General features: G+C 47.1%; 1 protein-coding gene across 4 annotated transcripts in view; it reads left to right on the forward strand.

Annotated features, from left to right (window-relative positions):
* The window catches only part of MSH3 (mutS homolog 3), a 239535-nt gene that overhangs the window by 1878 nt on the left and 210037 nt on the right, over nucleotides 1-27620 (forward strand). For all 4 annotated transcript variants that reach the window (XM_075592324.1, XM_075592301.1, XM_075592316.1 and 1 more), the window contains exons 2-3: nucleotides 21422-21545; nucleotides 24228-24433. In XM_075592324.1, the coding sequence (XP_075448439.1) occupies nucleotides 21422-21545; nucleotides 24228-24433 (330 nt within the window). The remainder of the gene's footprint in view (nucleotides 1-21421; nucleotides 21546-24227; nucleotides 24434-27620) is intronic.

Genomic DNA, 27620 nt, shown 5'->3' on the forward strand with positions numbered 1-27620 from the left:
CTCCAGCTGATTGCGAATCTGCACGGCCGTTCACCAGCTCCAGCTGATTGTGAATCTGCACGGCCGTTCACCAGCTCCAGCTGATTGCGAATCTGCACGGCCGTTCACCAGCTCCAGCTGATTGCGCATCATCACTCTGCCTGCGTACCGAGCGAGTTCTCCGTTTGGCAAACTCCAGCCAAGGACTAGGAGGCCACTGGCAAAGAAGCACTTCGCCCAAGCTGCCCAGCCACAGACGAGAGGGGATACTCTCAAAATTATCCACTGCCTGCCACTACCATTCGTCTGGCGAGTGGGCATTTCTACTATATCAGCAGAGGTCATAGTGGGACTTGTCTCATTATATATTTCATATTTTTTCACATGTTCTTTTTATATAGGTCCTTTTATTAAATGTTTGTTTATCTGTTCACCTGTTGTTTAGCTCAGCTATCTGTTTTCATTTGTTTTATTTGTTTATGTATGTGTTAGTTTTGTTAATCACGCAGTATTACGCTATGCACTTTGTTTGTTTTTGTTTCAAGCACGAATAATCACCTGCTGGAGCACGATCCTGGATTTGAATCACCCTTCAGTCCCGGTTGTATATATCCTTTCTTTTATTCATTTTTTGTTTATCATAGCACATGTTAGGCGCCATAGATATACGTTTCTTTCTCACGTTCTATTTCTCTGACCAGGGGGTCAGAGGTATATCACAGGCAGCCGCCTATATTATTGTAAATATAGAATATTAGGCTTTACATTCTATTACCACATTGGTGAATACTATTTTACTTTATTTTTAATTAGCGCATTCTTTCTTGTCACGCTGATTAATACTGTCTCACTCCTCTTCTCTTATTGGGAACTAGTAATTAGCACAGGAGATGAGAAGTATGTATCAGCACACTGTCACTTTGCAGCTGATGGAGTGGGGAGAAGTTACAATCGGCTCCAGCTACATATCTTCTGCACTGTGTAGATAGACGTCAAGCTGCTGCAGCAGTCAGGGGCCTGCCTGTTGTTCACCAATGGTTTAACGCTGTTTTAACCGAAATCCAGCCCTCAAGGAATATGAGCAGTACAGGTTTTGAGGACATCCTCTCAGTAGCACAGGCGGCTCAATCATTTTGACTGAAGGGAGAAGGAGCGGCTCAGTGAGTAAAGACACTGACTGGCACCGAGTTTGAAGCAGGGGAACCTGGTTCAATTCCCGGTGTCGGCTCCTTGTGACCTTGGGCAAGTCACTTTATCTCCCTGTGCCTCAGGCACCAAAAACATAGATTGTAAGCGCCACGGGGCAGGGACTGTGTCTGCAAAATGTAAAGCGCTACGTAAAAACTAGTAGCTCTATACAAGAACATGCTATTGTTATTTATTAACCTCCTGTGCACAAGCAGAAGTATATAGGCGGTCCTCGCTTGTCCTGCGGACCGCTGTTGGATAACGGACCATCAGCTTGCAGGTCCATGTTAATCCTCAGCTGTGAGCGTCGGATAATGCGTCCACTTTTTCTTTTTATATTTGCCCCTTTTCTGCAAAAAATGCCTTTCCTCCCTAAAATATATTTGAAGTTCAATGGACCCAAAAACAATGTGACTTGGAGGTGCTAGACCAAATAATGTCATTTTAATATAAAGTAATTTTAGTGAGTGGGATTCTATTTGGAAATGGGTATGACTGAGAGACCTTAAAAAAAATCTGCTCAGACACTAATGTTAAGTTGTAAAATGTTAATGAGCCTTTAAATCTTTGTACAATGTGTACACTGTAAATGTGAAGGAACGTGCCAACTACAGTGAGCAAGTTGTTTTAATACAATATTCATTATTCTCTTAACTGTCTCTTGTATGTATTTTCTGTCATATTCAAGGTTTCTGAGATGCCAAATAAATGTATTTATATGGTCATGAAAATCTAGTTTTTTACTTTCTTTGCTATATGTAGGTGTCAGGACTTAATGTGGATTTGTTAACAAGTTGGCAAAATGGGAGAAAATTCAAGCGAGTCATAAACATATAAATATCTTTCAATTGTTACTGTGAAATTTCGACTTAGAAGTAAAAAGATAATCTTTTTTGCTTTATATTTTAAAGAGAATATTTTACCAATATTATAACAAGTTAACTTTGCGATAATAGTAATATAAGATGCTGTATCTTGCAGCAGTGATATTATTTTTGGTGCAGAAATTGGGCTGGGGTTTTGCAAAGTCAATTGTTTTGTGAATTAACCCAGCGGTTCTTAATCTTTTTGAGCAGACGCATCACTGAAGGATTTTGAAAGTGTTGGTGCGCTTGCTCATCAGACCTCATCCCCTGTTCGATCACAAGCACACCCTTCTTACACACTCCACCCTTTATTCAACATATGCCACATTTATCCCCCCTTCTCACACGGCACTCGCCCCCTTTCTCAATATTACACTCCACATTCACCCCCCCCCCCATGACAGGTTTTGAATCTGTGTCTCTGGATCCAGTTTGAGCTGCACTATCTGAGTCTGCTATGCTCAGCACCTCTACTGCTGCTCTTTCTGCTCCAGCTTGGACGGAGGTAGTGTCAGCAGATGGGGATGTGGGGGTTCAGAAGGTGGAACAGCAGGCAGGAGAAGTGGGTGGCGTAGCAGGGAGCGCTTCAAGCAGTGAGGAGGTCGCGACTCCTATAAGGCTAAGCTTATAGTGACGGCGACGTCAGGCTACGGTTGCTGGAAAAATCAAATTGAGGTGACTTCCAGCGATCGCGACTAAGCCGTTGCTCCGTCGCGCTTACTATAAGCACACGCGACGGTGGCAATGCATTTGTTTTGACGCGACGTCGCTATTGCCGGCACTATAAGCGCAGCCTAAGGCCGCCTGGGCCTTGGGTTCATCAGTTGAAGAGGGGAAAGAGTGACATTGGTGGTGATGGTGTCTCTTCTGATGAGCATAGCAGGTGAAGTAACGCGGACTTGCCTATCAAAGATGACATGGTGGTAGTCCCCAGGTTGGCCTTCGTGGTTTTCTAGCATCCTGCCCCAGCTCGTAGGCATCACAGGGGCGTAGTCGTCTGCCCAGAGGAGCCACCTCCATTATGTGGGAATCTTCTTATTTCCCCACCATAGCTTGTTGAGTGACTCGGTGGTGGTACACTGTGGCCTTTGTGGTGCAGGAGTGGAGGTAGGGTTGGGCAATGTCAACATTTTCACCATAATAACGATATTAAGAGATTTATCGCGATAATGGTATGTCACAATAAATTTGTTAAAATGAAAGTCTGACAATGTTCAAGTAAATCTAAATAAAATTTGTTTTCAACTGTTTGTTTTTTCCCCCCCGATTTATTAGAACAAAAGGTTCTTTATTCCCAAACCCTTTACATGTCTGATCTTCACCTTTCCTCACATACACCCTAAAATTCCCCCCCATCCCATCATGCTCCCCCCCAAAATACTCCCATTTTAAACACATTTAATTTATACAATGTGTGAAAGGGTGAAGTCAAACCCTATCAATTATGCCTGGGAAACATATGTCTGAGTGCTTCATCCAGCACTCATAAGGGTTAATTCAGGTGGAAGTTAGGTAGTCAGGAAATAAGCTGACACCTGAGAGCCAGGAAGGTAGATAAGGATCTTGTTACCAGCAGTAGCTGCCTGTGTCAGAGGAGAGCACATGGATAGATGTGCTGTTAGCCAGAAGGATACAGCACACTACTTACTGCAGCCAAAGTAAGATTTCTTTCATTTGTTTGCATGACTGCTTAAAAAGACTCTTACGGTTTGGGTATGGTTTAGCCAGCCAGCGTGCTAGCTAGGACTGCTGTGTTAGTCAGTTTTCTCCCAACGTGGAGCAGGATTTATTTGCTTAAAGGGACAGTGTACCCGCATGTTATGTTGCTGTGGAGAAATAAAGCCACTGAACGTTTTCATTTATCCTGAAACTACACGTGTGGACTGTTCCCTGACCTCGGCTACAGGCCGTCCTGCCACAGGTGGTTTAGAAGTGGGATTTGGACGGGCCCTGTATCTGAAGTGCCAGACACACACACAGACGTAAAAAAAAAAAACGGAGACAATTTTTTCTCAGTTCCTTGAGCAACATCTCCAGCTAGCAGAGAAACAAGCTGAGCGACAGGCCCAGCAAGATGAGCGACAGGCCCAGCGAGAGAAAAGCTACTCCAATTGCTGGCCGAAGGCCCAGCCCCAGCAGACCAGGGATTCCAAATAACCCACCGGTGATGCTGCATAAAATGAAGCCAAACGAAGACCCAGAGGCATTTCTCCTCACTTTTGAAAGGGTAGCCACGGCCCACGGCTGGACAGTTGATCGCTGGGTAACGACTCTGGCTCCACTCCTCATAGGGGAAGCTCAGGCAGCCTAACAGGCTCTTCCAACAGACGAGGCCATGGACTATCAGCAACTAAAGGCTGCTATTCTGGATCGCCTAGGCCTCACTCCAGAGGTCTACCGACAGCGGTTCCGGACAGTCAAATATACAAACAGAGACAGACCCCGGGTCGTAGCCCACCGCTTAGTAGACTTATGTACCAGGTGGATACAACCGGAAAAACATGACATGGCAGAGATCCTTGAACAGTCTGTGCTCGAGCAGTTCATACAGATACTGCTCCCCTCCTCCCGCTCCTGGGTAAAAAGACACGCTGCATTTTCCCTGAATTCAGCGGTCCGCTTGGTGGAAAACTTCCTGGGCGACGACACCCAACAGGATAGCTGGGAACGGCCGGTGCAAACACCAGTTGCTTCCGGTGATGCCAGAAGCAGGAGAGCAGACAATCGAGGGGTCTACAACCCGCCAGCTCGGGAGATCCAGTCAACCCGATCGGAAGACCCTTTCCCATCTCGGAGGGTTTCTGGTACAAACTCCCGCAGAGACGCCCATCCTGGGTCTGAGGCCACTGGATCACTCAAGGGAGGCCGCCACCCACAGTATTCCCCGAGAACCTGGACTCCTGTCACCCACCCGGTGGAGAGGATAACCCCACCAACCAGAAGGGAGGACCCCATCCAACAGCGGAGATGTCCAAACACCGAGCCCCGTCGAGAGCTTCCGCTGACGACCGAGGTTGCGGATTCAGGAGATGAGATGGACTGTTCATATGGCAGAACCACTGCCACAGCTTGTCTCCGAGGGGACCACAATCCGTGGTTAGTCCCAGCATCTCTGGAGGGGACAAAAGTAAACGCCATGCTGGACTCGGGCTCTGGAAAAACCCTGATCCTAGAGGGCCTAATTCCAAGCAATAGACTATCTTATGACTCTCCTTGGAATATAGAGTGTATCCATGGGGATACAAAGAGATACCCGACGGCGAACGTTCTACTGCATATCCAGGATCAAGAGGCTAGCCTACTAGTTGGAATTGCTCCCTGGCTACCTGCTCCTGTTCTACTTGGCCGAGACTGGCCCTACCTCGAAACATTGTTGGCCCCTACTCCTACGGAGCCTACTTCTCTGGTACCGGAGAAGCCCGGAGACTTGTTCCCTTTTTCCCCAGAGATTTTTCCCCGTAGACACCATGTCCCAAAGACACGTAAACAGAGACGTGCGGAAAAAGAGGACTGGTTAAGAAAGGCTGGGACTCTTGGTAACATTAGTCAGCCCAAAGGACTGCAGGTCATGGCCGGGGATGACCAGGGTGGGGAACAGATAGATACGGGAATTTTGCCAGACGTGGATCTTCCTGACTTCCGTCAGAGACAGAGGGAGGACCCAGCTCTGGCTAGACAATATGAGAAGGTGGTACAGGTCAACAACAAGATAATGGATGAACAGTGTGTAAAAGTGTTTCCACATTTTGAACTGTTGAATGACATTCTATATCGTGTGAATAAGGTTACACAAACAGGGGAGGTCATTCGACAGATGCTAGTCCCTAAAGAGTTGATTAAAACGGTGTTCACCCTAGCCCATACTCTCCCATGGGGTGGTCATTTGGGCAGACATAAAACCACGGACCGCATCTCGTCCCGGTTTTACTGGCCAGGCATACATGGTGACATCATGAAACTATGTGAGACATGTCCTGAATGCCAGTTAACTAGCCAAAAAGGACAGAAGCCGGCTCCCTTGGTTCCTCTGCCCTTGGTAGCCGTCCCATTCGAGAGAATTGGGGTAGATCTGGTCGGACCTTTAGAACCCTCTGCGAAGGGACATAAATTTATACTCGTTGTGGTAGATTGTCACCAGATATCCTGAGGCCTTCCCTCTGAGATCAGCCACTGCTAAACAGGTTGCTCACAGGCTGTTAGAACTGTTCTCTAGGGTAGGACTTCCCCAAGTAATGTTAACTGACCAGGGAACAAATTTCATGGCAAAGTTAATGCAGGATGTCCTGAAGTTATTGGAGGTAAAATCCGTCCGGACCTCAGTCTACCATCCTCAGACTGATGGATTGGTAGAGAGGTTTAACCGTACTTTAAAAACCATGCTTAGGAAGTTTGTGGACACTGAAAAGCGAGCTTGGGATGAACTTCTCCCTTTCCTGTTGTTTGCGGTACGAGAAGTTCCCCAATCATCTACAGGCTTCTCCCCGTTTGAGCTCCTATATGGACGCCAACCTCGGGGTATTCTCGACCTACTGAAGGAATCCTGGGAGGAGGAGCCCTCCCCCTCCAAGAATACCCTTCAGTATGTCATAGACCTTAGAAATCGCCTAGACATGATAGGTCGGTTTGCTAAGGAAAACCTCAAATCTGCTCAAGAACGTCAAGAAAGACAGTATAACCACAATGCTCGCTTGAGGGTCTTCCAACCTGGGGACCAAGTGATGCTACTACTACCGACATCAGAGAGTAAACTCCTTGCGAAGTGGCAGGGTCCTTTCCAAGTTCTCCGCCGCACCGGGGAGGTGAACTATGAGATCTCTCAACCAGGGTCCAGGAAGGGTAAACAAATCTACCACGTGAACCTCCTGAAACCCTGGAAAACGATGAGATCGCTGTTCATCCACCCTCGGGAAGGAGAGACGGATTTGGGTCCGCAGCTTCCAGAGGGTAGTACGTACAATGACCATCAGGTTCCCATGGGAGGGCAGTTAACAACGGAACAAAGGTCAGACCTACTAGAATTATGTGACCAGTTCCCAGATGTTTTTTCAGAGCTGCCAGGGCAGACTAATTTAGTGTCCCATAGGATTGAGACAGAACCTGGTGGAAAAGTACGGTCCCGTCCCTATAGATTGCCAGAGGGCCGAAAAGACCTGGTAGAGAGGGAGATAATAGACATGTTGGAATTGGGCGTGATCGAGGAGTCCCACAGCGAATGGTGTAGCCCTATCGTGTTGGTCCCTAAACCAGGTGGGAAGGTGAGGTTTTGCGTGGATCTGCAAAAGGTAAATGCTGTATCCAGATTTGATGTATATCCAATGCCTAGGGTGGATGAATTGCTTGACTCGCTTGGTAAAGCAGAGTATATCTCTACCCTAGATCTCACGAAAGGATATTGGCAGATACCTCTAGCGGAAGAATCCAAATGCAAAACTGCCTTCGCCACCCCTCTCGGGTTACACCAATTCATCACTATGCCATTTGGGTTACATGGGGCTCCAGCCACGTTCCAAAGGTTAATGGACAAGGTACTACGACCCCATAGGGCATATGCCGCGGCCTACTTGGATGACATTATCATCTATAGCAGACACTGGCAGTCTCATATAAAAAGGTTAAGGGCAGTCCTAACGTCCTTAAGAGAAGCAGGGCTCACTGCAAATCCCAAAAAATGTGCCCTGGGTAAATCCACTACAAAGTACTTGGGCTATGCCGTTGGGGGAGGGATAGTAAGGCCACTAGCTAGCAAGGTGGCCGCCATAAAGGAAGTCCCCACCCCACAGACAAAAACACAGTTCCGCTCCCTTTTGGTGTTAGCAGGGTATTACCGGCGGTTTATCCCCAATTTTTCAGAAATATCTGCACCCCTTACAGATCTGACAAAAAAGAGTGCCCCGACCCAAGTTAAATGGTCTTGGGAGTGCCAAGACGCCTTTGACATGCTAAAAAAGTGCCTGTCACAAGGCCCCGCTCTTCGGAGCCCAGATTTTAAAGAGCCCTTCATCATCCAGACGGATGCTTCAGAGGTAGGACTGGGAGCAGTGCTGTCTCAGCAATTTGATGGTGTTGAACACCCATACTGTTCATCAGCAGGAAGCTGTTCCCAAGGGAAGTGAGGTATTCCGTTATTGAGAAGGAGTGCCTCGCTGTAAAATGGGCAATTGAGGCCTTGAGACATTATGTCGCCGGAGTACACTTCACCCTGGTCACTGACCATGCGCCCTTGAAGTGGTTAAACACCATGAAGGACACAAATCCAAGGTTGACCAGGTGGTATATGGCCCTCCAACCGTTCTCTTTTGATATTCAGCATAGACCTGGAAAGGACCATGGAAATGCTGATTTTTTGTCAAGAGAAGACACTAGCCACACACAAACAGGGGAGGTATGTGACAGGGTGAAGTCAAACCCTATCAATTATGCCTGGGAAACATATGTCTGAGTGCTTCATCCAGCACTCATAAGGGTTAATTCAGGTGGAAGTTAGGTAGTCAGGAAGTAAGCTGACACCTGAGAGCCAGGAAGGTAGATAAGGATCTTGTTACCAGTAGTAGCTGCCTGTGTCAGAGGAGAGCACATGGATAGATGTGCTGCTAGCCAGAAGGATACAGCACACTACTTACTGCAGCCAAAGTAAGATTTCTTTCATTTGTTTGCATGACTGCTTAAAAAGACTCTTACGGTTTGGGTATGGTTTAGCCAGCCAGCGTGCTAGCTAGGACTGCTGTGTTAGTCAGTTTTCTCCCAACGTGGAGCAGGATTTATTTGCTTAAAGGGACAGTGTACCCGCATGTTATGTTGCTGTGGAGAAATAAAGCCACTGAACGTTTTCATTTATCCTGAAACTACACGTGTGGACTGTTCCCTGACCTCGGCTACAGGCCGTCCTGCCACACAATGCTAAATAAATTAAGCAGGTTTTTCGACCTTTCTTAATTATTGAAAAATTTGTTTTAATTAATTTTTAATATTTTCACAAAGGGTGCGAGTGATGGGATTAGGGGGGAGGGTGTTGGGGTAATGGAAGGTGATAGTATAGGTCAGAAATGGTGAAGTGCAGATATGGCAGGTGGTGTTAAGGGTCCCAGGGGTTGGGAGAAGAAGGGGGGTTAAGTGCCCCAGTTAACAAAAGGAAAGTGAGAGGAGGTTCTACCTTTCCTTGCTGTAGCCTGCCGCTCTCGCATGCGCTCTCTTTCCACATGCGCTCTCTTTCCACATGCTGCTTGAGTCTACTCCCCCTCCCTCTGTCAGCATTCAGAAGCAGGAAAGGAGGGGGGCTCGGGGAGAGAGGCAGAGACAGACAGCACAGTAGCAGCTTCAAATCTGCACCTCTGACCACCAGCATCCCGTAATATTGCTTAAACAGGTGATCTCCCATATCGGCACTCCGGGAGATTATAGCGATATTACTGAGTTTGGTATATTGCCCAACCCTAAGTGGAGGCCGCTTGGGGACGAGTGGTCTGTAGCAAAATGTGCGGAACTACTACTATGACTTCATGGGAGAGGCAGCATCTGTGAACCTGTGTGTCCAGAAGTGATGACACTGCTCCGGTTCATCGTGGAAGAGACGCCATCGGTCATTTAAGTAGGTGGTCACCCTTTCCTTCTCCACACAGTCCACTAATGTTGTGAGAAGTGACTCTATTCTTTTTCCACCCATCTCCCTGCCTGTGGAAACTCCTCCCCCACATCCACCACAATAAAGACAACAGGGCCAGGGAGTGAGAGACGAAATAGGCTTCAGTATGGGACAGGGTCCGGTACTACAGTGCACGTATTGTAGGAGGAACCCACAGACAATTAAAGAAGGCCCAGGATTCTCGAACATATAGGTTCAATTAGAAATTGCCTTGACACCCCAGTGGCGAGACGTGCTAGAAATGCATACAAGCAATATCAATATCCTGCAGGTATGTCACACTAGGTCCACGTAAGGGAGACTGGGACAAGAGATTGCTACAAAGGAAGTGTAGATGGATCCATCAGCTACACTCTTTGACTCCACATGGATTGAATGAATGCTTTATTTTCTCTCCATTTATTTAACCAGTACAGCACTGGGAGGCTTTCTTCCACCCCCTGCTCTCCGATGAGGTAGTCTCTGACCTAATTTTAGGTTCAATATGCCCTCTGGGTAACTCCTATAATGATTGTATTGGGCTAGTACTCTACCTATACCTGTCTATGTTTTTTAATAGGGATGTCCAGTCCCACATTTTTTCTAATTGATACTGTATGTGACCTGGGTATCTGCCAGTAGAGGGTTTGGTCTAGTGCTATCAGCACCTCCATGGGTTAATCATTCACAAGCCCCTATACACCATAACCCTGCCCCCCCCCCCCCCCCCCTCTGCTTGGAAGGGACTTTACGAGCCCTATGGGAGGCTTCTTCCTCTCCCCTTGACAAAGCATGCTTGACACGCGAAACACAGGCATTTCTCCTCACTTTTGAAAGGGTAGCCACGGCCCACGGCTGGACAGTTGATCGCTGGGTAACGACTCTGGCTCCACTCCTCATAGGGGAAGCTCAGGCAGCCTAACAGGCTCTTCCAACAGACGAGGCCATGGACTATCAGCAACTAAAGGCTGCTATTCTGGATCGCCTAGGCCTCACTCCAGAGGCCTACCGACAGCGGTTCCGGACAGTCAAATATACAAACAGAGACAGACCCCGGGTCGTAGCCCACCGCTTAGTAGACTTATGTACCAGGTGGATACAACCGGAAAAACATGACATGGCAGAGATCCTTGAACAGTCTGTGCTCGAGCAGTTCATACAGATACTGCTCCCCTCCTCCCGCTCCTGGGTAAAAAGACACGCTGCATTTTCCCTGAATTCAGCGGTCCGCTTGGTGGAAAACTTCCTGGGCGACGACACCCAACAGGATAGCTGGGAACGGCCGGTGCAAACACCAGTTGCTTCCGGTGATGCCAGAAGCAGGAGAGCAGACAATCGAGGGGTCTACAACCCGCCAGCTCGGGAGATCCAGTCAACCCGATCGGAAGACCCTTTCCCATCTCGGAGGGTTTCTGGTACAAACTCCCGCAGAGACGCCCATCCTGGGTCTGAGGCCACTGGATCACTCAAGGGAGGCCGCCACCCACAGTATTCCCCGAGAACCTGGACTCCTGTCACCCACCCGGTGGAGAGGATAACCCCACCAACCAGAAGGGAGGACCCCATCCAACAGCGGAGATGTCCAAACACCGAGCCCCGTCGAGAGCTTCCGCTGACGACCGAGGTTGCGGATTCAGGAGATGAGATGGACTGTTCATATGGCAGAACCACTGCCACAGCTTGTCTCCGAGGGGACCACAATCCGTGGTTAGTCCCAGCATCTCTGGAGGGGACAAAAGTAAACGCCATGCTGGACTCGGGCTCTGGAAAAACCCTGATCCTAGAGGGCCTAATTCCAAGCAATAGACTATCTTATGACTCTCCTTGGAATATAGAGTGTATCCATGGGGATACAAAGAGATACCCGACGGCGAACGTTCTACTGCATATCCAGGATCAAGAGGCTAGCCTACTAGTTGGAATTGCTCCCTGGCTACCTGCTCCTGTTCTACTTGGCCGAGACTGGCCCTACCTCGAAACATTGTTGGCCCCTACTCCTACGGAGCCTACTTCTCTGGTACCGGAGAAGCCCGGAGACTTGTTCCCTTTTTCCCCAGAGATTTTTCCCCGTAGACACCATGTCCCAAAGACACGTAAACAGAGACGTGCGGAAAAAGAGGACTGGTTAAGAAAGGCTGGGACTCTTGGTAACATTAGTCAGCCCAAAGGACTGCAGGTCATGGCCGGGGATGACCAGGGTGGGGAACAGATAGATACGGGAATTTTGCCAGACGTGGATCTTCCTGACTTCCGTCAGAGACAGAGGGAGGACCCAGCTCTGGCTAGACAATATGAGAAGGTGGTACAGGTCAACAACAAGATAATGGATGAACAGGGTGTAAAAGTGTTTCCACATTTTGAACTGTTGAATGACATTCTATATCGTGTGAATAAGGTTACACAAACAGGGGAGGTCATTCGACAGATGCTAGTCCCTAAAGGGTTGATTAAAACGGTGTTCACCCTAGCCCATACTCTCCCATGGGGTGGTCATTTGGGCAGAAATAAAACCACGGACCGCATCTCGTCCCGGTTTTACTGGCCAGGCATACATGGTGACATCATGAAACTATGTGAGACATGTCCTGAATGCCAGTTAACTAGCCAAAAAGGACAGAAGCCGGCTCCCTTGGTTCCTCTGCCCTTGGTAGCCGTCCCATTCGAGAGAATTGGGGTAGATCTGGTCGGACCTTTAGAACCCTCTGCGAAGGGACATAAATTTATACTCGTTGTGGTAGATTGTCACCAGATATCCTGAGGCCTTCCCTCTGAGATCAGCCACTGCTAAACAGGTTGCTCACAGGCTGTTAGAACTGTTCTCTAGGGTAGGACTTCCCCAAGTAATGTTAACTGACCAGGGAACAAATTTCATGGCAAAGTTAATGCAGGATGTCCTGAAGTTATTGGAGGTAAAATCCGTCCGGACCTCAGTCTACCATCCTCAGACTGATGGATTGGTAGAGAGGTTTAACCGTACTTTAAAAACCATGCTTAGGAAGTTTGTGGACACTGAAAAGCGAGCTTGGGATGAACTTCTCCCTTTCCTGTTGTTTGCGGTACGAGAAGTTCCCCAATCATCTACAGGCTTCTCCCCGTTTGAGCTCCTATATGGACGCCAACCTCGGGGTATTCTCGACCTACTGAAGGAATCCTGGGAGGAGGAGCCCTCCCCCTCCAAGAATACCCTTCAGTATGTCATAGACCTTAGAAATCGCCTAGACATGATAGGTCGGTTTGCTAAGGAAAACCTCAAATCTGCTCAAGAACGTCAAGAAAGACAGTATAACCACAATGCTCGCTTGAGGGTCTTCCAACCTGGGGACCAAGTGATGCTACTACTACCGACATCAGAGAGTAAACTCCTTGCGAAGTGGCAGGGTCCTTTCCAAGTTCTCCGCCGCACCGGGGAGGTGAACTATGAGATCTCTCAACCAGGGTCCAGGAAGGGTAAACAAATCTACCACGTGAACCTCCTGAAACCCTGGAAAACGATGAGATCGCTGTTCATCCACCCTCGGGAAGGAGAGACGGATTTGGGTCCGCAGCTTCCAGAGGGTAGTACGTACAATGACCATCAGGTTCCCATGGGAGGGCAGTTAACAACGGAACAAAGGTCAGACCTACTAGAATTATGTGACCAGTTCCCAGATGTTTTTTCAGAGCTGCCAGGGCAGACTAATTTAGTGTCCCATAGGATTGAGACAGAACCTGGTGGAAAAGTACGGTCCCGTCCCTATAGATTGCCAGAGGGCCGAAAAGACCTGGTAGAGAGGGAGATAATAGACATGTTGGAATTGGGCGTGATCGAGGAGTCCCACAGCGAATGGTGTAGCCCTATCGTGTTGGTCCCTAAACCAGGTGGGAAGGTGAGGTTTTGCGTGGATCTGCAAAAGGTAAATGCTGTATCCAGATTTGATGTATATCCAATGCCTAGGGTGGATGAATTGCTTGACTCGCTTGGTAAAGCAGAGTATATCTCTACCCTAGATCTCACGAAAGGATATTGGCAGATACCTCTAGCGGAAGAATCCAAATGCAAAACTGCCTTCGCCACCCCTCTCGGGTTACACCAATTCATCACTATGCCATTTGGGTTACATGGGGCTCCAGCCACGTTCCAAAGGTTAATGGACAAGGTACTATGACCCCATAGGGCATATGCCGCGGCCTACTTGGATGACATTATCATCTATAGCAGACACTGGCAGTCTCATATAAAAAGGTTAAGGGCAGTCCTAACGTCCTTAAGAGAAGCAGGGCTCACTGCAAATCCCAAAAAATGTGCCCTGGGTAAATCCACTACAAAGTACTTGGGCTATGCCGTTGGGGGAGGGATAGTAAGGCCACTAGCTAGCAAGGTGGCCGCCATAAAGGAAGTCCCCACCCCACAGACAAAAACACAGTTCCGCTCCCTTTTGGTGTTAGCAGGGTATTACCGGCGGTTTATCCCCAATTTTTCAGAAATATCTGCACCCCTTACAGATCTGACAAAAAAGAGTGCCCCGACCCAAGTTAAATGGTCTTGGGAGTGCCAAGACGCCTTTGACATGCTAAAAAAGTGCCTGTCACAAGGCCCCGCTCTTCGGAGCCCAGATTTTAAAGAGCCCTTCATCATCCAGACGGATGCTTCAGAGGTAGGACTGGGAGCAGTGCTGTCTCAGCAATTTGATGGTGTTGAACACCCATACTGTTCATCAGCAGGAAGCTGTTCCCAAGGGAAGTGAGGTATTCCGTTATTGAGAAGGAGTGCCTCGCTGTAAAATGGGCAATTGAGGCCTTGAGACATTATGTCGCCGGAGTACACTTCACCCTGGTCACTGACCATGCGCCCTTGAAGTGGTTAAACACCATGAAGGACACAAATCCAAGGTTGACCAGGTGGTATATGGCCCTCCAACCGTTCTCTTTTGATATTCAGCATAGACCTGGAAAGGACCATGGAAATGCTGATTTTTTGTCAAGAGAAGACACTAGCCACACACAAACAGGGGAGGTATGTGACAGGGTGAAGTCAAACCCTATCAATTATGCCTGGGAAACATATGTCTGAGTGCTTCATCCAGCACTCATAAGGGTTAATTCAGGTGGAAGTTAGGTAGTCAGGAAGTAAGCTGACACCTGAGAGCCAGGAAGGTAGATAAGGATCTTGTTACCAGTAGTAGCTGCCTGTGTCAGAGGAGAGCACATGGATAGATGTGCTGCTAGCCAGAAGGATACAGCACACTACTTACTGCAGCCAAAGTAAGATTTCTTTCATTTGTTTGCATGACTGCTTAAAAAGACTCTTACGGTTTGGGTATGGTTTAGCCAGCCAGCGTGCTAGCTAGGACTGCTGTGTTAGTCAGTTTTCTCCCAACGTGGAGCAGGATTTATTTGCTTAAAGGGACAGTGTACCCGCATGTTATGTTGCTGTGGAGAAATAAAGCCACTGAACGTTTTCATTTATCCTGAAACTACACGTGTGGACTGTTCCCTGACCTCGGCTACAGGCCGTCCTGCCACACAATGCTAAATAAATTAAGCAGGTTTTTCGACCTTTCTTAATTATTGAAAAATTTGTTTTAATTAATTTTTAATATTTTCACAAAGGGTGCGAGTGATGGGATTAGGGGGGAGGGTGTTGGGGTAATGGAAGGTGATAGTATAGGTCAGAAATGGTGAAGTGCAGACATGGCAGGTGGTGTTAAGGGTCCCAGGGGTTGGGAGAAGAAGGGGGGTTAAGTGCCCCAGTTAACAAAAGGAAAGTGAGAGGAGGTTCTACCTTTCCTTGCTGTAGCCTGCCGCTCTCGCATGCGCTCTCTTTCCACATGCGCTCTCTTTCCACATGCTGCTTGAGTCTACTCCCCCTCCCTCTGTCAGCATTCAGAAGCAGGAAAGGAGGGGGGCTCGGGGAGAGAGGCAGAGACAGACAGCACAGTAGCAGCTTCAAATCTGCACCTCTGACCACCAGCATCCCGTAATATTGCTTAAACAGGTGATCTCCCATATCGGCACTCCGGGAGATTATAGCGATATTACTGAGTTTGGTATATTGCCCAACCCTAAGTGGAGGCCGCTTGGGGACGAGTGGTCTGTAGCAAAATGTGCGGAACTACTACTATGACTTCATGGGAGAGGCAGCATCTGTGAACCTGTGTGTCCAGAAGTGATGACACTGCTCCGGTTCATCGTGGAAGAGACGCCATCGGTCATTTAAGTAGGTGGTCACCCTTTCCTTCTCCACACAGTCCACTAATGTTGTGAGAAGTGACTCTATTCTTTTTCCACCCATCTCCCTGCCTGTGGAAACTCCTCCCCCACATCCACCACAATAAAGACAACAGGGCCAGGGAGTGAGAGACGAAATAGGCTTCAGTATGGGACAGGGTCCGGTACTACAGTGCACGTATTGTAGGAGGAACCCACAGACAATTAAAGAAGGCCCAGGATTCTCGAACATATAGGTTCAATTAGAAATTGCCTTGACACCCCAGTGGCGAGACGTGCTAGAAATGCATACAAGCAATATCAATATCCTGCAGGTATGTCACACTAGGTCCACGTAAGGGAGACTGGGACAAGAGATTGCTACAAAGGAAGTGTAGATGGATCCATCAGCTACACTCTTTGACTCCACATGGATTGAATGAATGCTTTATTTTCTCTCCATTTATTTAACCAGTACAGCACTGGGAGGCTTTCTTCCACCCCCTGCTCTCCGATGAGGTAGTCTCTGACCTAATTTTAGGTTCAATATGCCCTCTGGGTAACTCCTATAATGATTGTATTGGGCTAGTACTCTACCTATACCTGTCTATGTTTTTTAATAGGGATGTCCAGTCCCACATTTTTTCTAATTGATACTGTATGTGACCTGGGTATCTGCCAGTAGAGGGTTTGGTCTAGTGCTATCAGCACCTCCATGGGTTAATCATTCACAAGCCCCTATACACCATAACCCTGCCCCCCCCCCCCCCTCTGCTTGGAAGGGACTTTACGAGCCCTATGGGAGGCTTCTTCCTCTCCCCTTGACAAAGCATGCTTGACACGCGAAACACAGGCGTTGGGAACTCCATGTCACATGTCAGCGACAGTCTATCCCGGCGGCAGCACATGCCGACGTTCCCCTGCTCTCTGCGGTGCTTTCGCCATGTGTTATACCTCTGGTTCGCCTGTCTGTGACAGGTTTACATCATATGCTTAGGAAATAGACCTCTTAATTGACTGCTAAACAGCACTTCCTTTTAGCACCACATAGGGTGCCCCATGATCCTATACCCCTTCCTCAATATGGCACTTTTGCATGGATTGGTTGCTAAAGAGCATTTATCCTTTTCTAACAGTCATCTGCGGGTTATGTTTGTGTAGTGATTCTTTATAGCTTTTATTTCCTGGCCAATTCGGAAGCAATTGGCTGTCATACAGTGCTCTTTACTTACTATAACCAGGTATTTGTGGTCTGACAATTCTATAAGGGCATCATTCACAGGTTGGCTGCTTAATAGACTGCTAAACAGTATCCCCTATTACCACTATGACCAGAGTGTTCATATATTCCATATCTCCTCCTAAATAGGGCATTAGTCAACAGACTAACTGGTAAACTGCATTAATCCTGCATTTACAGTACTCTGGGGATGATATTTGGGCAGTGATTCCCTACACCTTCACCTATGGGCTGAATTTGGCTGCTAAACAGCATTTAACAACTATTGATCTATGTGCAGGGATCTCCTGCACTTCTGATTCCCTCCCATTAAGGGGACAGACAAAGTCTTGTGGATATATAGAAGTACTGAGTATCTCTGAGGTGACCATGTGTCTATAGGCACCACGATTTGAAGGGATTCTATGGGCATCCATTATGGGGAGTATTCTGTTGTGAATGTCGTAGCTCTGAGGATAGATACATGCTGGTGTATTATTATTATTATTATTATTATCCCTATTTATGGGTATTCTTAGAAGTCTCCACTAGGACTTTTGAATAGCCATAGGAATTGTATCTCTGTATCTAGTTCCCTACCAGGGATTCCCTGTGTTACTCTGTTGCAATTTGATTTTGCACTGTGCTATTCACAGTCTCAGAGCAAGCCTTTATCCACACTTAATTAATGCTGCTAGTGGAGGTGCTGTCTCAGATAGACTTTGACAAGGTTTAATTGATTTACTTATTCACTTTACATATTCTTTCTTCACCACACTATTAAAAACTTTTGTTATTATTTTGAGCAATTAATGTCATGTACAGTACTTAATGTCTCTGCCGTCCTCGCGCTTCTAACCCCAGACCCTGGCTAAATTCCCACACGCTCATGCTCACTTGCAACGGGATGATGTGCAGAAGGCGGTAAGGAGAGAACACGCCGTTCCCCTGAACGCCTCTGGAGGAAATCTCACACTCTCGCAGACTTCATTTACTACAAATTTATGCTACCTCCATGCGGAAAAAGACAGAGGTCATTACACTCTGCTCATATTACTCGATCTCTCTGCAGCATTTGGCACCGTGGACCACCCTCTTCTCCTTCACATTCTCCATACTCTTGGTATTCGTAACAAAGCTCTATCCTGGATCTCCCCTTACCTCTCCCATCGTACTTTGTGTCTCTTCTGCTAACACCTCCACCTCTATCAACCTCTCTCTCTGTGGGTATCACAGGGCTCTGTCCTGGGACCTCTTCTCTTTTCTCTGTACACACTTTCTATAGGTGACCTAATCACATCTTTTGGGTTTAAATATCACCTCTACGATGACACACAAATTTACCTTTCAACCCCTGACCTTACAACGGCTATACAGACCAAAGTTTCTGAATGTCTCTCTGCGATATCATCCTGGATGGCCCTCCGTCTCCTTAAACTTAACATGGCAAAAACAGAGCTCCTCATACTTCCTCCCAAACCTGGCCCTACTACCTCCTTCCACATTACTGTTGGAAGTACAATCATTCACCCAGTAGCCCAAGCATGCTGCCTAGGGGTCACACTCGACTGTTCTCTCACATTCAAAACGTATCTAAAATCTGTCGCTTTTTTCTCCGCAACATTACAAAGATACGCCCTTTCCTCTGTTGCTCCACTGCTAAAGCTCTGACTCAGGCCCTCATTCTCTCCCGTCTTGATTACTGTAACCTCCTGCTGTCCGGCCTTCCTGCCTCTCACCTGTCTTCCCTACACTCTATCCTAAACGCTGCTGCCAGAATCACTCTAGTCTTTCCTAAATCTGTCTCGGCGTCTCCCCTGCTGAAATCACTCTCCTGGCTTCCGATCAAATCCTGCATCTCACACTCAAGTCTCCTCACTTTTAAAGCTTTACACTCTTCTGCCCCTCCTTACATCTCAGCCCTAATTTCTCGCTATGCTCCTCCCCAACTCTTGTATTCTGCTCAAGGATGTCGTCTCTCTACCCCTTTTGTATCTAAAGCCCTCTCCCGCCTTAAACCTTTCTCACTGACTTCCCCACACCTTTGGAATGCCCTTCCCCCCTCAATACCCGACTAGCACCCTCTCCACCTTTAAGACCCGGCTTATGACACTCTTTCTTAAAGAAGCATATGAATAGCACCGTGGCTAATACTACACACGATACATAAAGCTTGGCCCCCTTCAGACGGATTTACCAGAATGCCTTCCTACTGTCTCTGTACGTTCTTCCTCTCTACCAATTAGATTGTAAGCTCCTCAGAGCAGGGACTCCTCTTCCTAAATGTTACTTTTATGTCTGAAGCATTTATTCTCATGATCTGTTATTTGTATTATTTGTTATTTATGAGTGTCACGTGTATTACTACTGTAAATCTCTATGTTAATGGCGCTATATAAATAAATAAAGACATACATACATTTTATGACATGTCTATTAAATTAATGCTTCTGTTCTCTCCTTGCTGCTAGTGGAAGTACTGTCTCTCAGATAGACTTTGAAAAGTTTTAGTTGATTTATTTACTTATTCACTTTACATATTCTTTCTTCACCACACTATTAATAACTTGTTATTATTTTGAGCAATTTAATGGCATGTATTTTATGATCATGTCTATTAAAGGTTACATTTTACATCCTAGCTTTCCCTCAGACTCCTTAACATTCTTTCGGTTTATATTGTATCTACTACCATAATTCTGTCTACCTTTGTGTATTTGACTCCTCTATCGCTATACTAATAGCGATTACCTAGGCCGGCTAGTAGTTGTGCACTGACTTAAGGCCCAGGACATAGTGCACTCAGCGTGGCTGAGCCGCGCTGAACAGATGCACAAAGCCCCTGCATCTGTTATCAGCTATAGTTTCTCCCTCCGCATGCGCAGCTGATGCGTGCGGAGGAGGAGAAACTTCCCCGAGAGCGGCAAGTTTGAAATTTGCCGCTCGGGGAAGCGGAGGAGCGGTCACGTGACCGCTCCCATCCAATGGGTCTGCAGCCGGCCCGGCAAGGCAGTACAGAGGTGTGCGTGCGTGTGTGTGTGTTGATGTGCCCCCTTCTGCCCGATCCCTGTGGCTGTCAGCCTGCGGGAGATGGAGGGGGCTTGCGCCGCCGGGGGGGGAGCGGGTGATGTGTCCCCCTTCTGCCCCGATTACCGTAGCTGCCTCCCTGCCCGCGCGGGAGATGGAGGGGGGTTTCGCGGCCGCCGGGGGGGAGGAAGGGGTTGTGTCCCGGAGCAGTGGTGGCAGCAAGGTGGTGTGTCTGTGTGTATGTATATGTCTGTGTCTGTGTGTGTGTGTGTGTGTGTGTGCATGTGTGTGTGCGCGCGAATATATTTATCAAAGTTGCACAATGTTAATAAATAATTTATTCTCACAACATGTCTTTTTTTTAAATTTTTAAAATATTATATAATATACACACACATATACACACACACAGGTTCCCCAGTGACACACAAACACACAGACCACTTCAAAGTGACACACACACACAGACCACTTCAAAGTGACACACACACACACACTGACGGCTACCAAGTGACACACACACAGTGATACCAGCCTCCCAAGCGCGCTTGCTGTCTCCTCTGCCAGGACAGCAAAAAGCTCCTGGTAGAGCGAGCGGCAGCAAGCGAGAGCGTGTGTGTTTCTATGTTAATATTAATACTAAAACACACCCGAGAGGCAGCAACAGTCGGGTAGTCACCGCCTACATGACCACTTCTCAACATGTCAGTAGTGAGGTGTACCCTACTTCCCTCCAACTGTGCTGGGGCCTAAACTACCAATGCAACAACTTCGCTGTACAGTTGTGGAAACACCTTGTCAGAGAGATAGGATCTGCTTGGGATGGTCCAACGTGACACTGCAGTTCGCATAAGCGATCTTAACCCATGAGATTCAACAAATTTGACCGTCAACATGTCTCTAGCAACCATTTTCACTAAATTGTCATTCAGTACCAGAGCTCCGGCCGTGGGTGTGGTTAAATGTGTTCACTACCGGGGCCCGTCTGTAATGGTGAGCATGCCTTGGACACTTTGGAGCTTAATGTTTATATGATAAAATATAGGCATAGGATGAGGAAGTGGCTACTCACGCAGACTTATTATAAATCTGTTTATTCAAACAGTAGCCACTTTTTCCTCCTCCTATGCCTGTTTGTTTCAGTATGCTGAGCACCCGTGGCAGGATTCCTGAAATCATGAGTGCCCCCAAATAAGAGACTTTATAGTAAAAAATAAATAAATATTGAGGATGTCTACACTACCTGTCCTACTGTATACAAAACATCTAAATTGTAATATATTTTCTCATGTGGAATAAAATAATAGTTCTACTTGAAATTTCTCTTTTTGACTTTAGTATTCTGAAACTAGCACAAAGCAAGACGATGAGTCTCATGACATTGGAGAACCAAGAAAAAAAAAAGAAAAAAGTCACCAAGGAAATGAAGGCAAAATTAGCACTGTACCGATAAGGAAGACCGGTATGTTTTTAATTTTAAGCATTTATACAGTGTTGGGAAATCACACTTGATGCTCACTAGCCACCAACCATGTCTACTTGCCAAACAAAATGATTTTACTGAATATGAGTAAAGAGTTCCTGCACATACGTCTGCGTTATCTCCTTGTTTTTTCCCCTCTCGCGTTACACCTTACCCCTGTTGCTGCCAGAACCGCCAGTGAGGCATTTCTGACTAAGGCTGGGTCCATAGAGGGGGAAGCCGCGCGGACGCTCCGCACTGAGCCCCGTCATCCTCATTGAGGATGTCTTTAGAGGGGGCGTCTGCAGGCGTGCTGAGAGCGCTGGGATTTTCAGCCGACAGCCGAAACTGTTTCTCGGCGCGCTGTCGGCTTAAAACACCGAAGCAGCGTGACGTCGACGCCGTGACGTGGGCGCTTTGCGGGCTTTTGGTCCAGCGACGTCACTGCCCCGCCTCCCGATCGCGCACGCTGGCTCGCCTGCCAGTCCATGGAATCGCTCCTGACCGAGCAGGCGAGCCTCAGCGTCAGCGCAGAGGAGCGTGACTGGACCCCTCTATGGCCTCAGCCTAATGTGTTACTGACGCTCCTGGCAGCGACAGGGTTAAATACAATTGCCCTCTCCCTGCACTCTTTGGCCATATTAATTCTGTCAGGACCCGTTTGACTGTCACCATCACTGTATTACACCACATTGTGTCTCTCTTCCCTGCACTTCACTGCCTCCAGTCTACTCCCATTTGCACTATTGCTTCCTTTTACGCTCTTTGCCTACGTTGAACCTGGGGGGGGCACTTGTTGATGTTTTTGTGCTACAATTGTCTTTCTTCCTCCCTTCTGTCCCACTACTGTGCCAGACAGACAGAAGTGTGGCTTAGAGCAGGGGTGAGCAAACATTTTATGCCGAGACCCCCTTTTCATCCATGAAATTTCTCTGGCCCCCCCTGCCGGATGTAATCAAAATCACATGACGTCAGCGCACGTGAGCTGGTTCAGCCAATGAGGGTGAACCAGCTTTGTAACGCCCCCGCCACGCGTCTACAAAAAAAGTATTTATAACACAAATTACATCACTTAAAAATAAATATTATGATATTTGTCTAATAGCGTCCCCATTTCTGCTGTATTATTAATCTCTCTCTTCCCGCCACATTAGAACCCCTCAGGACCTCTCTCCCCTCTTCCAGTCTCACACTCCTCTCCCAGTCTCTCCCTCTCCTTGTATTTCTCACTCCCCCTCTATTCCCTCTCTATCCCTCCCCTCAGTGTCTCCCCCACTCTCTATCCCTCCCCTCAGTGTCTCCCCCACTCTCTTTCCCTCCCCCTGTGTGTCTCTCTCTCTTTTGACCCCCCAGTGTCTCTCTCCCTCCCCCCATTGTCTCTCACACTCTCCCCCCCAGTGTCTCTCACTCTCCTTCCAGCCATTGTCTCTCCCTCCAGCCATTGTCTCTCCCTCCCCCCAGTGTCTCTCTCACACTCTCCCTCCAGCCATTGTCTCTCTCCCTCCAGCCATTGTCTCTCTCCCTCCAGCCATTGTCTCTCTCCCTCCTGCCAGTGTCTCCCTCCCTCCCACCAGTGTCTGTCTCTCCCTCCCTCCAGGGACTCTCTCATCCCCATGTCTCTCTTTCACCCCCTCTCCCCATGTCTCTCTGTCACCCCCTCCCCATATAGCTCTTTCACCCCCCCTCCCCATGTCACACTCACTCTCACCCCCCTCCCCATCTCACCCCCCCTCATGTCACTCACACCCCTCCCCATATCCCAGTCTCACACTCCCTCCCCATGTCCCAGTCTCACACTCCCTCCCCATGTCCCAGTCTCACACTCCCTCCCCATGTCCCAGTCTCACACTCCCTCCCCATGTCCCAGTCTCACACTCCCTCCCCATGTCCCAGTCTCACACTCCCTCCCCATGTCCCAGTCTCACACTCCCTCCCCATGTCCAAGTCTCACACTCCCTCCCCATGTCCCAGTCTCACACTCCCTCCCCATGTCCCAGTCTCACACTCCCTCCCCATGTCCCAGTCTCACACTCCCTCCCCATGTCCCAGTCTCACACTCCCTCCCCATGTCCCAGTCTCACACTCCCTCCCCATGTCCCAGTCTCACTCACCCTCCCCCATGTCCCAGTCTCACTCACCCCCCCCATGTCCCAGTCTCACCCCAGCATGTCCCAGTCTCACACTCACCCCCCCATGTCCCAGTCTCCCTCACCCCCCCCATGTCCCAGTCTCACCCCAGCATGTCCCAGTCTCACTCACTCCCCACCCCATGTCCCAGTCTCATCCCCCCATGTCCCAGTCTCGCCCCCCCATGTCCCAGTCTCACTCACCCCCTCTCCCCATGTCACACAGGCGGATGCAGGAAGCAAGGAGATGCTGCTGTGTAGCTGTGTAGCACAGCGCCACCTAATGGACAAAAGAAAAATTGCAGCCACAGACTGCTTTTTTTTCTCTGCTCCTGGCAAAATCGCTGCTGCTTCCTGCCCCCCCCCTAAACAATCTTGTGCCCCCCAGTTTGCGCACCGCTGACTTAGAGGGTGGAAGAGAACTCTGATTGTTCATCAGATCAATACATCTGCCACTGTGTCCTGGAGTCAGAGTGTTATTTACGTAAGCATTTCAGTGGCATTTGTCAACCCTTAGATATGTTCTTAACTGTATTTTTATTACCTTGACTTCTAGCACAAAAAAGATGTGAAAAACCCATCATATCTTCGCAAACTCTGCACAAGCTAAGCGAGTTCTGCAGTGAGACCGCAAAAACAAATAATGATGAATATCATACATGGAGTATCCCCGAATGCTTGGCACCTTGGACTGCTGTTAAAGATGGATCCACAAAGTTGGAAAGCACCGTTCAAGATGCAGGCTCGCATACTAGCCCTGGGGTATGTAAAGCTTAGTCTAGAACAGTAGTGGCAACATAATATACTTCAAGGGGCTGCATGTGAGGCCCTTGAGCCCTCAAAAGGGGTGCCCATTACCTAAATATATATGTTGCAGAGGTAGAAGGGACTTTGCAGCCATGGAAATATCCTCATACATAACACATTTAACTTTGAGCACTTCAAACCTTATCCAGGTGGCTGCGCTATACACACACTGAGCATACTGTATAGCAGGTGCTTATTTCTTTAATGATCACGTCCCATATTCTAATGGAAATACAGGCGTAACAGTAGAACAGGGCGTGTCTCCGGCCCCGAAGAGGGTAGCATAAGGCAAATGAAACTATACAGGAGCATAATCCTTACTGTAATGGCATGAGACTTTGATGGGTCCAAACACTTGTGCATAAATGGATAATATACAGGTTACCAATAATGGGATAGATAGTTTTCTAACCATGCCACCTTCATCAGGTACCTCTACATAGTAAACCCGTTTAACCCCTGTTTCGTCTATATACTCCACCCTATCTTGTAAATGGTCCAGCCAATGTGCGATATTTTCACTATTTTATCTGCCCTATCTGTGTCTGTAGTAAGCCGGGTATGACTGCAGTGATCGAGCTAAGCCTTGGTCATACACTCAAATTAGTAGCCTCTATACTGATCTACTATACTCCATAGTATTTTCTGGAACATAGGGCTTTTCATAACCCCAGGTCTCTTTAACTCGATCCCGGATCTTTCAATCGGCTCAACTCAAACATGTTGGCCACTTGAGCCCCGGGTAGAACCCAGACTGATGACTCCTCTTTAGGAAACTCAACCACAGCCATATCCCATTGTAATCGTCAGTGAAATTTAAATAATTAAGTCCTTCAGTGTGCTGAATATAGGACTAATTTTCCTCCTCAGAGTTCATAGGGTCTTCGGCCCACCCTTGCTCGACCGTACTCATTGGCCAGACACCATACATGTCGGACCAACTTCAGGGCACCAGCCAGCAGCAAATCCACGCTGTCATGATACTTCCTTGGCTGGGGTTGTTTCAGACTCAGGGGTGGCCGGGCAAATAGTGCCAATAGTGCGATATGGCAACCACCAGGCATAGGCCCAAGGACTAGGGAGAGGGCACTTCATTGTTGGAATCACTGGAGTCCACACAACCTCCCGCAGCAACGGAGAAAACCGCATCAGCTAGATCCGCAGGCTGCACCACTCGCGGAACCTCCGGTGGATGCATGGCCAACTCCTGGACAGTGTCGCCCCTCCCACGGTCCCTCCAGAAGGGTCTCTAGAGGCATCTCCACAACCATAGGGATAGGTACAGCATCGCTCCTTGCTTCTGGGGTGGAAATCACAGGTTCGGGGTCATTAGAATGGTTTTGTAACCCTTTCTAGACAGAGCATTAATAACTGATTTCTGAGGTCTTCCGAGATTTCTTTTGATTGTACCATAACATTTTCACATACCTGTATGGCGAAGACCAAACTCTCAAATTTTCTGATCTTTATATAATGTGGGGCCTCCCAAACTCATACCTGAAGACCTAATTATTTAAACATCTGATTCTAATTATGCCCTTTAATTTAGCTGATAAAACCAGGGTTTCACTTTTGCACAAAAAGTACCCTGACTCTTAATTACTAATTTTTTGTCTAACTCATACATCTTTTTGGTTAATATAAACTTTATTGGATATTTAAGGAAAGACTGTTTTTTATTCAAGAAGGTTATCATGGAAAACCTATGGAATTGTTGTAATTGGCATTAGGGTTCACAAACATTTTCTCGCCACTGTATATATTTGTTTATAATATATTTATATTTTTCATATTAACTTACTAATATGCATGTTTGTGCTTAGTACTATTCTTAACACCTAGCACATTTATTAAGTCAAACTTATTTAGCAATTTTGCACAAAATATAATCGTAACACTTTATTAAATCAACCAGAGTATTTTAATTATTTAATGTAGACATACTGTGTTACTAGCATTCAAATGTAATCATTAGTATTATATTTTATTAATTTACATTTTGGACTACTATATATATATATATATATATATATATATATATATATATATATATATATATATAGCCTATCCCATAGCCTCTTTGCATACCCAGCTAAAATCAACCCCACACTGATGAGACCCATAAAGGTCGAAACGGCTGTCTGTGGGTGGTTTTCTGGGTATGCACCTTAACCCTGGCTGTGCTCAAAGCTGTGACCATGCAGCAAGCTTAAGCCTATAGGGAACCATGTTAAAAATGTTTTTTGAGGCAAAAAGTGACACTGTGTGCTCATTTGCATGTCATTTCCCAGAATCCCTTGCTGCAGTGGAAGTGCTGTATGCTGGGTGATAATGGGGAAAGGCGGGGTTGCAGACCTGCCTAAGACATGCAGATGAGCATACAGTTGTATTTGTATATATATATATATATATATATATATATATATATATATATATATATATATATATATATATATATATATATATATATATATATATATATATATATATATATATGTCCCCAATGCCTTACCTAATATATCATTATTTTATTAATAACAATAGAGCAATTAATTAAATCAATCAATATAAAAAATGGAGTAAAAATAAATAAATATATATATATTTATTTTTACTCCATTTTTTATATTGATTGATTTAATTAATTGCTCTATTGCTATTAATAAAATAATGATATATTAGGTAAGGCATTGGGGACATTTCTTCGTGACCCCCCCCCCACGAAGCACATAATACACGAAACTCGTTGAGGTAACGGCAATGGTATGGTGTCACGTGGTAATGCTGCCGGGAGTCCATCCTTTGCTCTTCATGAGACTGCAGTACATACAGTCCTATACTGAACTCCAACAATGACCTGTGGGGACTCCCCGTGTTTTACCGCTGAATGCCACTACTTCCTTGACTTCCTTTAATTGCTTAATACTAATTAATGTAGTTATCTATGGTACATCTTATCACATTTCTTCCCTCTATTGAGATCTCCATTCTGAAGGTCGCTGAGTGGGATAGTGGATCGCTTGCTACGGAAAGTGCTACAAAGGGAAAGTCGGACTTCCCTATGGATCGTAAGCACCTGGAAGGCTGTTTGCGCAGAAGGATGTTTTCTTTGGCACACGTTTCTCATCATGGATAACCCCCT

Source organism: Ascaphus truei, chromosome 1 (genome assembly GCF_040206685.1).
Source record: "Ascaphus truei isolate aAscTru1 chromosome 1, aAscTru1.hap1, whole genome shotgun sequence".
NCBI classification, from domain to species: domain Eukaryota; kingdom Metazoa; phylum Chordata; class Amphibia; order Anura; family Ascaphidae; genus Ascaphus; species Ascaphus truei.